Raw genomic sequence first — 15,292 nt, forward strand, 5'->3', positions numbered from 1 at the left:
ACGGCTGAGCTACAATGGGAACTCCCTACATTTTGTGTGTGATGTGATATTTTACGTTTTCTTTTGTGTATCCCTTAACCAATTATGGTTTAGTTAATTGTACTACTTTTGCCTTTTAAGCTTCATACTAGCTTTGTAAGTGGTTAATCTACTACCTTTACTATATATTGCCTTTACCAGTGAGATTTTTACTTTCGTATGTTTTCGTCTTGCTAGTTAGGGCCTTTTCTTTTTCTCTTAAACACATTCTTTACAATTTCTTGTAAGGCTGGCTCAGTGTTGATAAATGGCTTTAGCTTTTGCTTGTTTGGAAACTCTCTTGTCTTCAATTCTAAATAGTAACCTTGATGGGTAGAGTATTGGAAGTTTTTTCCTTCTGGCACTTTGGCCACTCTCTTCTGACCTGCAGTTATGGGAGTTCTATTGTACCAAAAGCTGTTTTTCTCTTGCTCCTTTTACGATTCTCTTCAACTTTTACCATTTTCATTATGATTTGTCCTTTTTTTTTTTGGCCATGTCCATGGAATGCAGCAGATCCTGGGCCTGGGATTGACTCTGAGCCATAGCTGTGACTGTGCCAAATTCCCAGCTGCTAGGCCATCAGGGAACTAGAGTGTCTTGACGTGTGTCTCTTTAGGTCCATCGTGTGTGGAACTCTCTGACCTGTGGGCAAGTCCCATGGGACTGCAGCTGTAAACCCTGCTGACCCCAGGGGATCTGGAGGTTCCCCCTAATCCCAGCAACAGTTAAAAAAATTATGGCTTCAGATGAATGTACAAGCGCCTTGGGGGTACCCGTGAGCCATGGTGAGGCCAGGAGAGGGCATTCCTTAGAGCATCTCTGTCCCCTCTAGGTATGTGGTACATCTGAAGCCTGCCCCCCAGGTTGAAGCTACAGGACAAGTAAATGGGTCACCCCAGGTGGGCTGGGGGTGTGTTTCCTTCTGCTGTCTGTGTAGTGCCCTGGATGGGTAGCCTGCCCCGAGCTGTCTTTCCTGTTGTTACAGCTCTGAGGAGCCCAGAGGTACAAGCCCCTCTGGCCACAGGGGCCAGGTTATCAAGGGGCATCCCCTGTATGGACTGTGCCCACCTTCTGGGTTTATTGAGCTGTAGGAGGGATGGCTGGGGGCGGGGCACACCTGCAGTGCTGCTGGTGAAGTGCTGGAGGCAGGGCATGCCCAAGGCTTCAGTGACAACCAGAGCCCTGCGGGCAAGGTGTACCTGTGAGATTGGGTTCCTGTGCATCCACCTGCACTAGTAAGGCAGCGTGAGTGATAAAGTGGTGCTTCACCCCTGAAGAAAGTACCAGCTGTGCCCGCCCCTCTGGCAGATGCACTCAGGAGTTCCCACTGTGGCTCAGCACTAGTGAACCTGACTAGTATCCATGACTAGTTTCCGACTCCTCCGCACCTCCAGCTACTGTTCTGGAAGGAATCTTTCACTGTTCTGGTGCATGAGACCATGGCTCCTTGACATTTAAGCGGTGGTAGCTAGGAACAAGGAAGGCGGTTTAGAAATCCATGGGGTCAGACCTGGCGTTTCCCTCAAGGTAGTCCTTGAATCTATGAGACAGGTAGAGGGGGTTTAGGAATCCCAGGCTAGGGGGCTCTGGACCCCAGTGCAGGCTTGGGGTTGGATGGGGCCTCTTCCGTCTTTCTAGCAAAAGAGCCCAGGAGGTGGCCACCTGTGAGGTTTTCAGGGCTTTGAGGTCTTAGTGGTTTTTTAAATGCACACCTGGACTGCAGGTGAGAACTTGCATGTGGACAGTCTCTGGGCCTCCTGAGCTCAGCCGGGACTGAACGGGCATGTGCTACATGTAGGTTATGCTACGGAAGCAGCTAGGTGCTTAAGTGCAAAGCATTTAGCATCAGCGGAGCTCCTTGCATTTTATTTACTGAGTTTGGTTTTTCATTTAATAGATCCTTATCTTTTATAGATGTTTTCTATTAACATAGAAAGTATGCATAATTACTCCATTGTCATCATTGTCGTCGTCATTATCATCTTTTCACAATCATTATCTGTATCTGGCATTTAAAAAAATGTTTCCTTTTTATTGAAGTATAGTTATTTACAGTGTTGTTTAGTTTCAAAGTGACGCAGTTATACATATACACGCATCCATTCTTTTTTCAGATTCTTTTCCCATATAGGTTATTACAGAATTTTGAGTAAGTTCCCTGTGCTATACACTAGGTTCTTATTGATTATTATATCTGGTATTACTAAATAAAATATTTTTATTCAGTTATTTTCTCTCTCTCTCTCTTTTTTTTTTTTTTTTTTTTTTTTTTTTTTTTTTGGTCTTTTGTATTTTTAGGGCCATACTTGTGGCATATGGAGGTTCCCAGGCTAAGGGTCGAATTGAGGCTCTAGCTGCCAGCCTACACCACAGCCACAGCAACGCCAGATCCGAGCTGCATCTGCAACCTACACCACAGCTCATGGCAACACTGGATCCTTAACCCACTGAACAAGGCCAGGGAGCGAACCCTTGTCCTCATGGATGCTAGTCAGATTTGTTACTGCTGAGCCACGATGTGAACTCCTTTCTCTTGATTTTTAAATTAAGTCTTTATTTGGGGATAATGTTATACTTATAAAAAGTTGCAAAGAAAGTATAGATACGGTTCTCATTCTTGATATGTCTTTAATCTTTTTGATTGTTGATACTCTCATTTGAGGTTGATATTTCGTTCTTCATCTAACTTCATTTTGAATTATTATTTGTTTCCAAATTATAAATTTATTTCTAAAAGACATTTTCATTTTTATTTGTTCACTAAAGGCATTTGTAAATGGCTTCAGAAAATCAGTTATTAAAAAGATTTTGGGGGAGTTCCCGTCGTGGCGCAGTGGTTAACGAATCCGACTAGGAACCATGAGGTTGCGGGTTCGGTCCCTGCCCTTGCTCAGTGGGTTAACGATCCGGCGTTGCCGTGAGCTGTGGTGTAGGTTGCAGACGCGGCTCGGATCCCGCGTTGCTGTGGCTCTGGCGTAGGCCGGTGGCTACAGCTCCGATTCAACCTCTAGCCTGGGAACCTCCATATGCCGCAGGAGCGGCCCAAGAAATAGCAACAACAACAACAACAACGACAAAAAGACAAAAGACAAAAAAAGAAAATACACCTCAGGATCTTAAAACCAATAAAGAAATTTAAAAAAAAAAAAAAAAAAAAAGATTTTGGCATATGTGATGGTAATATTTATATTGTGTGACTCAGTTTAAATTGTTAAAATTGAGTGGAAATTAAGATTTGGTACATTATCTTTGCTTACATATATATAATTTTCAAGGTTGAGAAATAATGGTTTTTGTTTTTTGTGTTTTGTCTTTTTAGGGCTGCACCTGTGGCATATGGAGGTTCCCAGGCTAGGGGTCAAATTGGAGCTGCAGCTGCTGGCCTACACCACAGCCACAGCAACACCGGATCCTAGCTGGGTCTGTGATCTGCACAACAGCTCACGGCAATGCCTCATCCTTAACCCACTGAGCGAGGCAAGGGATCAAACCTGCATCCTCAGGGATACTAGTTGGGTTCGTTTTCCAATAATAAATTTTAGGGGGGTTTTGTTTGTAAATCAACTATACTTCAATTAAAAAACAGTTTTGTGTTTCAGGTGTATAGTAAAAAGATTCAGCTATATGTGTGTAGGTATATATGTATATACACAAAAATATACTTTTTCAGATTCTTTTCCATTTTAGGTTATTACAAGATATTGAATATAGTTCCCTGTGCTATACAGTAGGTCCTTGTTTTTTATATATAATAGTGTGTATTGGTTAATTCCAAACTCCTTTGGAACCGTAAGTTTCTTCTATGTCTGTGAGTCTGTTTTGTAAATAAGTTCATTTGTATCACTTTTTTTAGATTCCACATATAAGTGATAATCATATGATATTTGTCTTTGACTTATTTCATTTAGTATGAGAATCTTTAGGTCCATCCATGTTGCTGCAGATGGCATTATTTCATTCTTTTTTTTTATTTTTGTCTTTTTGCTATTTCTTTGGGCCGCTTCTGCGGCGTGTGGAGGTTCCCAGACTAGGGGTCTAATCGGAGCTGTAGCCACCGGCCTAAGCCAAAGCCACAGCAACGCAGGATCTGAGCTGCGTCTGCAACCTACACCACAGCTCACGGCAACGCCAGATCGTTAACCCACTGAGCAAGGGCAGGGACCGAACCCGCAACCTCATGGTTCCTAGTCGGATTCGTTAACCACTGCGCCACGACGGGAACTCCCTATTTCATTCTTTTTTATGGCTGCACATCCATTCTTCTGTGCTTGGACACTTAGGTTGCTTCCATGTCTTACTATTGTAAATAGTGCTGCTGTGAACACTGGGGTGCTTGTATGTTTTCAAATGAGAGATTTTCACTTTTCCAGATGTATGTCCGGGAGTGGGATTGCTGGATCATATGGTTACCCTCCTTTTAGTTTTTTAAGGAACCTCCTTATTGTTCCCCATAGTATGAACCCATCCACATTCCCCTCCTTATATATATTTAATATTTGAATTTTCAGTGCAGTTTTAAAAAAGGCTTAAGAATGCAGACAGCCTAAAACCTCTATTTAAAGGCATCCGTTTGCCAGGGCCATGAAGATCCACAGTACGTTTAGGTACTTTGCATTTAAATAGAGTTACTTCTAGCTGAAATAAAGAACATTTTTGATCAAAGGTGGAACAAACAAAAAAGCATGTAACTCCCTAGTAGATTAGACCGAAGATGACAAGTCTGAATTTGTTTGCCTGATGGGAAGTAAGGAACCAAACAAAACACATTAGCATCTGGCCTCAAACACCGGCCTCATGCAGAGAGCCTGGAATTCTCTGAGGGTGAGACAGGAGGCACAGGGCTGTGAGCACACTGATGCTGCTCGGGAGGCCAGGAAGCATTAAGCCGAGGCCTCACAGTTCTGGAGGCACTCACTTTATCAGTCCCCTGGTGATTGTAACATGATTGTAACATTGTTTCTGGAAGTGGAAGAGAAATATTCCAGCTGATTTGATACTCTTTATCAGGTGATGTAGGGATGTCTGTTCCAGAAGATTGTTGAATGGGGAGTTTTCATTGCAAATTGATGAATCTGTAGAGACTGGCCTTTTGGTTCACTTAACTACTCTGATGGGATTTCCAGAAGACAGTTTCCTGGAAGAACATTAGATTCAATAGAAGCATCAAAGAAGCTATTGAGGGGAGTTTCTATCGTGGCTCAGTGGTAATAAACCTGACTAGCATCCAGGAGGATGAAGGTTCAATCCCTGGCCTCACTCATTTGATTAAGGGTCTAGCGTTGGTGTGAGCTGTGATGTATTTGGGCCAACAGCTGCAGCTCCGATTTGACCCCCAACGTGGGAACTTTCATATGCCACGGGTACTGCCCTAAGAAAAAAAAGAAGAAGCTACTGAGGATGGCATATTGGAATTGCTAAATAAATACGAACAAAGCATTGGAGGGTTCACGTCATTATGAGAGCCCACGGAGAGTAGGTGACAGCACAGGCTTTGCACCCCTGGAAGCTCCAGGACTGGCCGTGCGGCTCCTCCAGTGTTGTCCCTGCTGGTCTGGATCCACAGCAAGTGATGTTTTTGGTGAATCAAGTAGCACTCGAGCTGCACCAGCCTTTGTGTTCAGCTTGATGCAAAGAAACAGATTTCTTTCTGAGGTCACACATGTGCCAAAGTGCATTTGCCACCCAAAGAAAGAGTTTTGTCAGCAAGTTGAGTTAAAAGGAAAAATGTTATGAATAATTCCAATTTGCTTTTTTTTTAAAAAGATGGTTATTTTACTTCATTGATTGATTGCTTTTTAGGGCTGCACACCAGGGGCATATGGAGGTTCCCAGGCCAGGGGTCAAATTGGAGCTGTGGCTACCGGATGCAATGCAGGATGCAAGCCGTGTCTGAGACCTACACCACAGCTCACGGCAATGCCTCATCCTTAGCCCACTGAACGAGGCCAGGGATCAAACCTGAGTCCTCATGGATACTAGTCGGGTTTGTTTCCACTGAGCCATGATGGCAACTCCAAGGCGGTTATTTTAAAAAGAACTTAAAAGACTGTGTGGTGCAGCAAGTTAAGGATTTGGTGTTGCTGCAGCTGGGGCACAGATCACAACTCTGATGTGGGTTTGCTCCCTCAGCCCAGAACTTCCACATGCTGTAGGCATGGCCAAAAAAATAAATAAATAAAAAGGACTTAAAATGTTGCAAACCTGAATTAACTTAATTGAAAACTGAAAGAGCACATGAAAACATTAACATCTACTGACAAAGTATGGATTCACAGCAAGCATTGAGCTTGGAAAAAATGAAGTTATAAATGCTTCACTAGGGACGTTTAGTCAGTGTTGTAATTTGAATCAGGAAATGTACTAATAGACTAATACAGCCTTATCTATTTGTATAAATGAGAAGTGTTATTTTGAAATATTTGATGTGAAGAAATGTTGATTGGATTCAAAATTCAGTCATATTAGCCAAAAAAAAATGTCAGCATTGCATTTATCAGTAAGGGAGAAACTGTTTGATTTGCATAATCATCATACACTTGGGGTGAAACAAAAGCATCTGCACCATTCGAATTCTGGGTAATGAAAAGAGTTTCTGTAAGAACAGAAACATGCCATGTTTCCACCTTCTCGTCGAAATAGTTTCTCACTGATGGTGATTGTCTGTTTTGAAGAGGTTATTATAAAGTCCTAATCAGGAATTTCATGGAGCCATTTCAATATGAATCTTAGTATGAAAACTAGTATTAAAAAGTCCTGAGCATGCTAAGATTTCAGTACCATTTGATCCATTTTACTACTTGGCAAAATCTATTTTTTTCCAAAGCCCGTGATAATAAAAGAATGTATTTTCAGGAGTTCCCTTCATGGCTCGGTTGTTAACAATCCCTACTAGGATCCATGAGCGTTCGGATTTGATCCCTGGCCTCACTCAGTGGGTCAGGGATCTGGCATTGCCATGAGCTGTGGTGTAGGTCGCAGACTCGGCTTGCATCCTGCGTTGCTGTGGCTGTGGTGTAGGCCAGCAGCTATAGCTCTGATTCAACCCCTAGCCTGGGAACTCCCATATGCTGCGGGTGTGGCCCCCCCAAAAAAGGCAAAAAATTTAAAAATAATGTACTTTGGAAATTTAAGTCCATTTACTTAGAATGGCTCCACATTCTAAATCTGGTACAACTGGAAACATACTAGATCTTTGCAGGACTTTTGTCTGATTGTCGAGAGGACCTGCAAATAAGGTGGTTGGTACTGATACATAAAATATTAGGTTTCACAGAATATTCACTGCGGCTGAAAACCTTAGCAGAATTATGGAATGGGATATCATGTATTCGAAATTGATATCAACAGGACCAAAGGTACAGGGCCTGTGACAATGGCTCTTTGCCAAGAGAAAAGCTTTGGCACAGCCAGGTGATATTCACCCTATTGGTTCTTCACAAAATGATACTGAAGATAAACGAATCTCCTGCTTTTGAGCATGTGCGGTTATGTCAGAATACCCGCTGGAATCCAAGGGACTGCATGGCCACTGCACTGCTCTCAAGGCTAAGCGACTAATGGGCACAGCCCACATGGCATATACCAAGACTCATCAAGTGAAGTGGAAACCGATGGGCTAAGTGACACATTCAGCTGGGATCAAGAACTTGCCCAGGGGATGAAGACGAATGGTCTGAAAACTCCCATTGTGTACTGAGGAAACTTGCAGAGGTCACCTTCTCACAGGACATCAAAAAGGCGAGTGAGCACCCTAACGGGTAGTTCTGACGCCTGTCACATCAGAAATGATACCAGGCACGTTTGATGTGGGGATAGGCAGCTTAGGTCAGATGAAAGTCTCTTCTTTGCTCTGGGATCCCAAGTTGAAAATGGCACTTGAGGGTTTTGAAAAATATGAAAAGGAGAGAGTAACCTAAAAAAAACCCATCCTTTTGTGAAATTAAAAAATTGCATCGAATTTTTTTTAAAAAGAGAAAAGCCAGGTGCTTAAGATTCCTCATGACACCCATACTGTCAAAAAGCCACTAAGAGCAGATTTCTGGCCCAGTATGTGGAAAATCACAGCCAAAGTAATTTTCTCCTAGTAGATATCTCAGACATAAGTTGGATAATTTAGTTGATTTTCCTGTCAATGACTTGGGTACATCAGAATTTCTATATTAAGAGTTCCCAAATGGCTCAGCAGGTTAAGGATCCCACCTTGTCACTGCTGTGGCTCTAGTTATAGCTGTGGCTTGGGTTTGATCCCCAGTTCAGGAATTTTTGCATGCTGTGGATATGGCCAAAAAAATCCTAATTAATCCAAAGTAATGCAAGTCCTTGACATTTCAATTTGATTGCTGTTGCTAGCCACAATGGAGGGGTAGAAGGAGGGGGCACCGTACTGCTTTTCCAAGAAAATATGACAGAGAACAGTATTATTGGAGTTCCTGTTGTGGCTCCTTGTGTTAAGAACCCAACATAATATATGTGAGGATATGGGTTCTCTCCCTGGCCTTGCTCAGTGGGCCAAGCATCCGGCGTGAGCTGTGGTGTAGGTTGCAGACGCAGCTCGGATCCCACGTTGCTGTGGCTGTGGTGTAGGCTGGCAGCTGCAGCTTCGATTCTACCCCTCCTGGGAACCTCCATATGCCATGGGTGCAGTCCTAAAGATAAAAAAGAAAACAGCATTATTTTGATGACTGTAGTGTCAGCTGCACCCAAAGACCAAACTGTTGGAAGCAGTGTAGAGTCTTCTGCCAGAGATGAGCAGCTTTCAGTGGAACTGGGTCTTTTCCTCTAAGCATCCCATTTAGAAAAGTGATGATAGATCCATGAACGAAGAGGAGGTGCATTGACGAATGAAAGTTCTTGAAACCAAAAGGAGACTTTCACACTGGTGGGTCTGTTAGATGGAGGCACTTACCCACCAGTCACATGAGCATCTGAGATGGGGGCTTCAGATAAGCTAATGCAGATGCTTCACCAGACTTGAACTTGTGTGGTATTTGAAGGGAGACAGTGAAAGCTTTAATAGAAATATCTCTTCATCCATTTATAGTCTTGAACTGTGAGTTACACACATCTTGGGCTGTAAAAAACAAGTTATATTCCTAAAAGCTCAAATAGGTTATTTTAAAAGGTTGATAGTAATTTAAAGATCTCGGTGCACTGCACCCTGCACTTGTGAAGGGAGCAGAGAATGGGATGAGCTGTTCTAGGTGAGTTCCAAGCCTCCTCCCATGCCCCCGTGACCCATCTGGATGAGGTTGGGAAGCACTGCTCTGAGGTTGGCCAGTCTTTCTGGCTTCTTTTCACTGTTGACACTTGATCTGCCTCCTTTCTAGACACTCGCCCACTCCTTGAATGAATCGTCCTTCTCTGTGCTCCCATTGTATTTGTGTCTATTGGTTCTTCTGTTAGAGCATTTTCTTTTTGCTTTTTGACCATGCCTGCAGCATATGGAAGTTCCCATCCCAGGGACTGAACCTGCACCACAGCAGTGACAACGTCAGGTCCTTAACCTGCTGCACCACCAGGGAACTCCTAGAGCATTTTCTTATAGTGACTTGTGTACACATTTCTTCCATTTGATACACTGAGCACTTTAAGGGTAGGGACATCGGTATCAGCTCGACATCCCAGGGAGTCAGTGATTTTATTACAGAAAAACAAACAAATAAAAAAAAACCAACAGAAAAAAGAAACAACCCCAAACATCCCCAAACCTCAGAAACCTACCTGCCCCAAGTAGGAAGGATAGTTTATCAAGGCTTTGGTGCCATCTTGTGGATATTTGTTGCATCACAACAGGATTTTGCTTATGATTTTATTCTCAGTGAATGGGTGACTGTGACTTTTCAACTTTTTTTTTTTTTTTTTTTTTTTTTTGAGGGCTGCATATGCAGGTTCCCAGGCTAGGGGTTGAATCGGAGCTGTTGCTGCCAGCCTACGCCAGAGCCACAGCAATGCCAGATCTGAGCTGAGTCTGCAACCTACACCACAGCTCATGGCAATACTGGATCCTTAACCCACTGAGCAAGGCCAGGGATTGAACCCACAACCTCATAGTTCCTAGTCAGATTCGTTTCTGCTGTGCCATGATGGGAATTTTTTTTTTTTTTTAATTTTAGGGCCACACCCACAGCATATGGAAGTTCCCAGGTTAGGGGTCAAATGCAGTTACCGGCTTACACCACAGCCAGAGAGACTTGGGATCCAAGCCTCGACCTACATACACCACACGTCATGGCAGTACTGGATCCTTACCCCACTGAGCAAGGCCAGGGATCAAATCTGTGTCATCATGGATGCTCATCTTCATATACCATACAGTTCATTCAAAGCACAGAGTCTGTATTTAGCATATTCACAGTTGTGTCCCCAGTGTCACAGTTTGACAATATTTTCATCACACCAAAAAGCCTGTGCTCTTTAGCTGCTGTTCCCAGTCCACACATGTCCCCCTGCTTTCTTTGTAGATAAGCCTGTTATGGATTTTTCCATATAAATGGAGTCATGCAATATGTGCCCTTTTGTGCCTGGCTGCTTCCATTTGGTATGTTTTCAGGGTTCGGTGACATCTGTCAGTGCTTACTCCTTTTTAAGGCTGAATTTGATACTCCGATGGGTGTGCTATGATTTGTATATGCATTCATCAACTGATAAACAGTTGGGTTTATTTTTGCTTTTTGGCTCTTAGGAACAAACACTACTATGAACATTTGTGTACAGGTTTTTGTTTTTTCATTGGGCTGTAGTTGACTATTATGTTTGTTTCTGTACAGCAAAGTGCTTCAGTTATATATTCATAATCTCCATTATGATTTATCACAGGATATTGAATATAGTTCCCTGTGCTATAAATAGGGCTTTATCAAGCTACACATAATAGCTTTCATCTGCTAATATCAGGCTTCCAATTTCTATACAGGTTTTTGAGTGGGTATTTTCATCTGTTATATACCTAGGAGTGGAATTTGAGTAAAAATGGCAAATTTGTGGAGTTCTCTAGTGGCCTAGCAGTTAAGGATCTGGTGTCATTGCTGCGGCTCAGGACATTGCTGTGTCATGGGTTCAGTCCCTGGCCTGGGAACTTCCATATGCCACAGGCACAGCCCAAGAGCACCAAAAAAAAAAAAAAAAAAAAAGGCAAATACATGATTTAACTTTTTGAGGACTGCCAGATTGTTTTCCAAAATGGCTAATGCTGTTTTATATTTCCACCAGCATATGAGGGCTCTGATAAAATTGTTTTTGTGTATTTCAAGAAAACTCGTGATACTAAAATGCTTTTATTTCAGTAAAGCTTTTATTCACTTTTATTGGGACAGCAGTATGTTATATTGGTATGCACATATTAGTATGTGCTAATTATAGAAAAATAACCATGAATTTAAAGCAATTACCCATTACTTCCAGTGTATTTATTTCTAGAATTTCTTACATGTATATGTATATACATACATATACACACATTTCAGTTTGATAGAATGGAATTTTATCATTCATACATTTTTCTGGGTCAGCGTCGGCAATGTCTTACGAGTTCGTCTGTCATTACTGCAGCATCTACAGACACCTGTGTGTGAGGCATTTTCTTAATTTCCTGTACCCAGTGCTTGGGACACACAGGGTTCACAGACCCTGGAAAGACCCTGAATGCAGATGGGGGTGCTGCTAGCTTAGCTGCTTTTTTTCTTACCTAAAACGTTAAATTACTGTCAGTTTTGGTGAAAACACAGTAATGTTAAAAAAAAATTTTTTTTAAGCCCTCACTGAAAATGACCGAGACAGCCAGTCACCACTGAAGAATCCTCTGTTGTCGACGTCAAGACCCCTGGTTTTTGGGAAGTCCAATGGCAAGTACCTCTTTGCATTGTCACCTGTCGGGCATGCCACTGCAGCTGTTAGAGGTCACTGGTGGTCATGCAGCTACCATGACCTATCTGGCCACTCTGTGTGAACAGAATGTCTGATTAATCTTATTCATCCAGTGGAATTCCTCATCCCCTCACCACTCCTTTGTATCCATCTTCCTTCTTCATTTCAGGGAATTTCACTCAAGCATATATTATTGTGTTTCCTTTGTTTCAAGGTGATACCATTGATTATCAGAAACAGCTGAAGCAGATGATTAAAGATTTAGCCAAAGAAAAAGATAAAACTGAGAAAGAGTTGCCCAAAATGAGCCAGGTATGACTTTATTCTGTGCAGAGAATTAACTATTCTGCCAAGTGATATGCTCAGAGGTAAGCCTGCACCCACTTCCCTCCAAAGCTGTCATCAAAGGATCTTTGAACTCTTGGGGAACTGAATACTGTAATGACTAAATGAGAAATAATCTGTGATCCACTGAAGCTTTTTCAGATTTTCAAAGCTCTTCCTTCCCAACAGGAGGCTGCCACATGTTCCATCTCTAAGAGTTTTTGTAGCAAACCCATTTACCCAAATTGTGATGCAAATTATTTATTCCCTAGAACAATGCTACTTGTTCACGGTACAGAATCTATGTGTTCTCTCTCCAGGTTTTTGAAAATCACTGACCACATAAAATACTAGTGATAGGCTTCAGGTTGAAATGTCCCTTTATCAGAGGACTTAAATCTCTCTGGTGCCTCAGGTGTACTGTGAGCCTTCAGGAGTGGGGTTTAGCACACACTGTTTTTCTGGATTACAAAATACCTGAGGAGTTCCCGTGGTGGCTCAGCAGAAAGGAATCTGACTAGCATCCATGAGGTTCAATCCCTGGCCTCATTCAGTGGGTTAAGGATCCGGTGTTGCTGTGAGCTGTGGTGTAGGCCAGCGGCTACAGCTCTGATTCAACCTCTAGCCTGGGGACCTCTATGCCATGGGTGTGGCCCTAAAAAACAAACAAAAAAATCTGATGTTCTGTTCCACTCTGCTGAGTTGCTCTCAAATAATCATTCTAAAGATATGAAGTCAGTTAAACCTCAGTGTTGTTGTCAATTTTATACCTTACAGTCAGGGCTAATTCTCATACATCATTAAATTATAAATTAGCAGCACAACTGTTTTCCTATCCCTAGGGTAATTGTGCAGCTAAGTCCCACCTGAAGCATGTCTCAATTTCAGCAGGAGTACACGTCGGAGAAAACATCAGGCATCATTGTTCCACCTCCTTTATGGCCTTTAGTTGCTGCAGTTTTCCCACCACATCAAGTCATAATTTTATTCAGTCCCAATATTTAAGCTGTTTCCAACCTTTTCCTGTAATAAACTCTAGCCTAAACATACTTGTAAACCAGTGTCTGTGCATAGCTTTTGAATGCATTCCTATAAGTTGTCTGCTGGGTTAAGGGGTCGAAAACCTCTTAGTGGACGAAAAGCACACATCTCCGTGGGAGCCAAGAGCTCCCACAGGGGCTTCAGGGTAGAAGAGCAGAGAACACTTCTCTGCAGTTCTGCTTCAAAAAGTACCATGTGGTTTTTTTCCAAAAACTAAGTGTAAAAATCCATTACCCTTCTATCTGCGTTATGCTGTTATACGTATACTTTCTTTTCTCAATTCCAGAGAGAATTTATCCAGTTCTGCAAAACCCTGTACAGCATGTTCCATGAAGACCCAGAAGAGAATGATTTGTATCAGGCCATTGCCACGGTGACCACGCTGCTGCTGCAGATCGGGGAGGTAGGGCAGCGCGGCAGCGGCTCTGGAAGCTGCTCTCTGGAGGGCGGGGACGAGCCACTGGCTCCGGCTCCTTCTCCTGAGCAGGACTCGGTTTTCGTGGACACCGAGGCCGGGAAGAGTCCCCAGGAGTCCCAGGCATTTCCTGAACAGGCCGAGGGGGACTGGACTGTGTCCCTGGAACATATTTTAGCCTCACTTCTGACTGAACAGTCATTAGTAAACTTTTTTGAAAAGCCACTGGACATTAAATCCAAACTTGAAAACGCCAAGATCAATCAGTACAGCCTCAAAACTTGTGAGATGAGCCGCCAATTGCAGCCTGAACTCAAGCTGAGCAGCCCGTAGCAGGAGCACATCTGCTGAGCCCCTCCTCCAAACCAAAGCACAGAGCAGCTTAGGCTGGTCGGCCTATAATCCAGATGTGTGCAGTCTGCCAGCAGTACCTGACATGCTGGGCACCTGGCCAGCCACAAGTGGGGCCTGGGGATGGATGCAGCCCTGTATACCGCATGAAAGAAGTCAGAGCTAGAGGGGGCCGCCTACCCGTCCCCCTGATGCAGACGTACAACTTCAGGTATCAGCCCTGAGGCAGGCACTTCTGCTGGGATGCTAGTGTGACTTGTTCTCAGAGGGAATGTGAGAAGTCAGTCAGCTGTGGGAAACCAACCCAGACAAGAAGATCCCCCATTCTTCACCTGAATGGGAAGGACTAAGAGTCACGTTTGCTTTCTTTCAAGACTTAAGAGCCACTATCTGTGCAATTGTATTTGGCTTTTTTTGCACTAATTTCGTTTCAATGCTGGTAATTGAAACCATTTTAATGTATTTGGTTGTATTCACTTTGTGTCCTTCCAAAAATGTGTACAAACCATGCTTTCAATGTTGGCCTCCAAGTTTTTATAAGACGTTTTTGTACTGACTTGCTCTGTGTTTTTCCTTATTTCAGTGTCTAAAGTCTGGACTGTGCCATTGGAGGCTAAGTTGGTGTCCCCACCAACACCCCCACATTCACAGGAAAGAGCACACCCCACTGTAAGCGGCCCCTAACCCCATTCCCCACAACGACAGAGCCTCACAAAAGGGGACTCTCTCCACAGCATTTAATCTGTACGAGTGCTGTCAACAGCTAAACTCCTCTGGAACAGAATCCATCCAACACCTTGCTTTCAAGCTGATTTAGCAATTTTGTTAGGAACCTTTAAGGAAGTTATGTAACCACCCTCCCACCTTTAGCTCCATGTAAACCAGGACTAAAAATACTTTATGGGATCGACACAAATAAGTGAGCTAAAAAGGAACTGTACATATTGTCATTAAATCTAAGAATCAAGTATCAATTTAGTTTGTTAAAATGATAAAAGTGGCCATTAAGTTCTACATGCCTGTTTCTGAAAAATATGTTCACCCTACAATTAATAAAACCTACATGCAAAAAGCATTAATTTAACATTAAAATTCTAATGTTCCAAATACCTCAATAATCATTCTCCATCCAGGCTACACTTCAGAACCACCTCAGAACAACTGCTCAGGCCCTGTCCAAATAGTCAAAGCTCCAAGGACTGGAGAGAAAGGGCCAAGGACTTGGGAAACTCTCCAGATGACCCCAAATCAGAAGACATACAAGCCTGTTACCTTACC

At 43.0% G+C, this 15,292-nt stretch overlaps 1 protein-coding gene across 2 annotated transcripts in view; it reads left to right on the plus strand.

The window, feature by feature from the left end:
- TBC1D8 (TBC1 domain family member 8) overlaps positions 1 to 14,575 on the plus strand; it is a 140,191-nt gene extending 125,616 nt beyond the window's left edge. The window contains exons 18-20 of one of the 2 annotated variants that reach the window (XM_021087166.1): positions 11,772 to 11,861; positions 12,098 to 12,195; positions 13,535 to 14,575. In XM_021087166.1, coding sequence (XP_020942825.1) covers positions 11,772 to 11,861; positions 12,098 to 12,195; positions 13,535 to 13,996 — 650 coding nt within the window. In that variant the 3' untranslated portion in view covers positions 13,997 to 14,575. The remainder of the gene's footprint in view (positions 1 to 11,771; positions 11,862 to 12,097; positions 12,196 to 13,534) is intronic. The other variant, XM_021087165.1, reaches the window with a different exon arrangement.

The sequence above is a fragment of the Sus scrofa genome, chromosome 3 (genome assembly GCF_000003025.6).
Source record: "Sus scrofa isolate TJ Tabasco breed Duroc chromosome 3, Sscrofa11.1, whole genome shotgun sequence".
NCBI lineage: Eukaryota > Metazoa > Chordata > Mammalia > Artiodactyla > Suidae > Sus > Sus scrofa.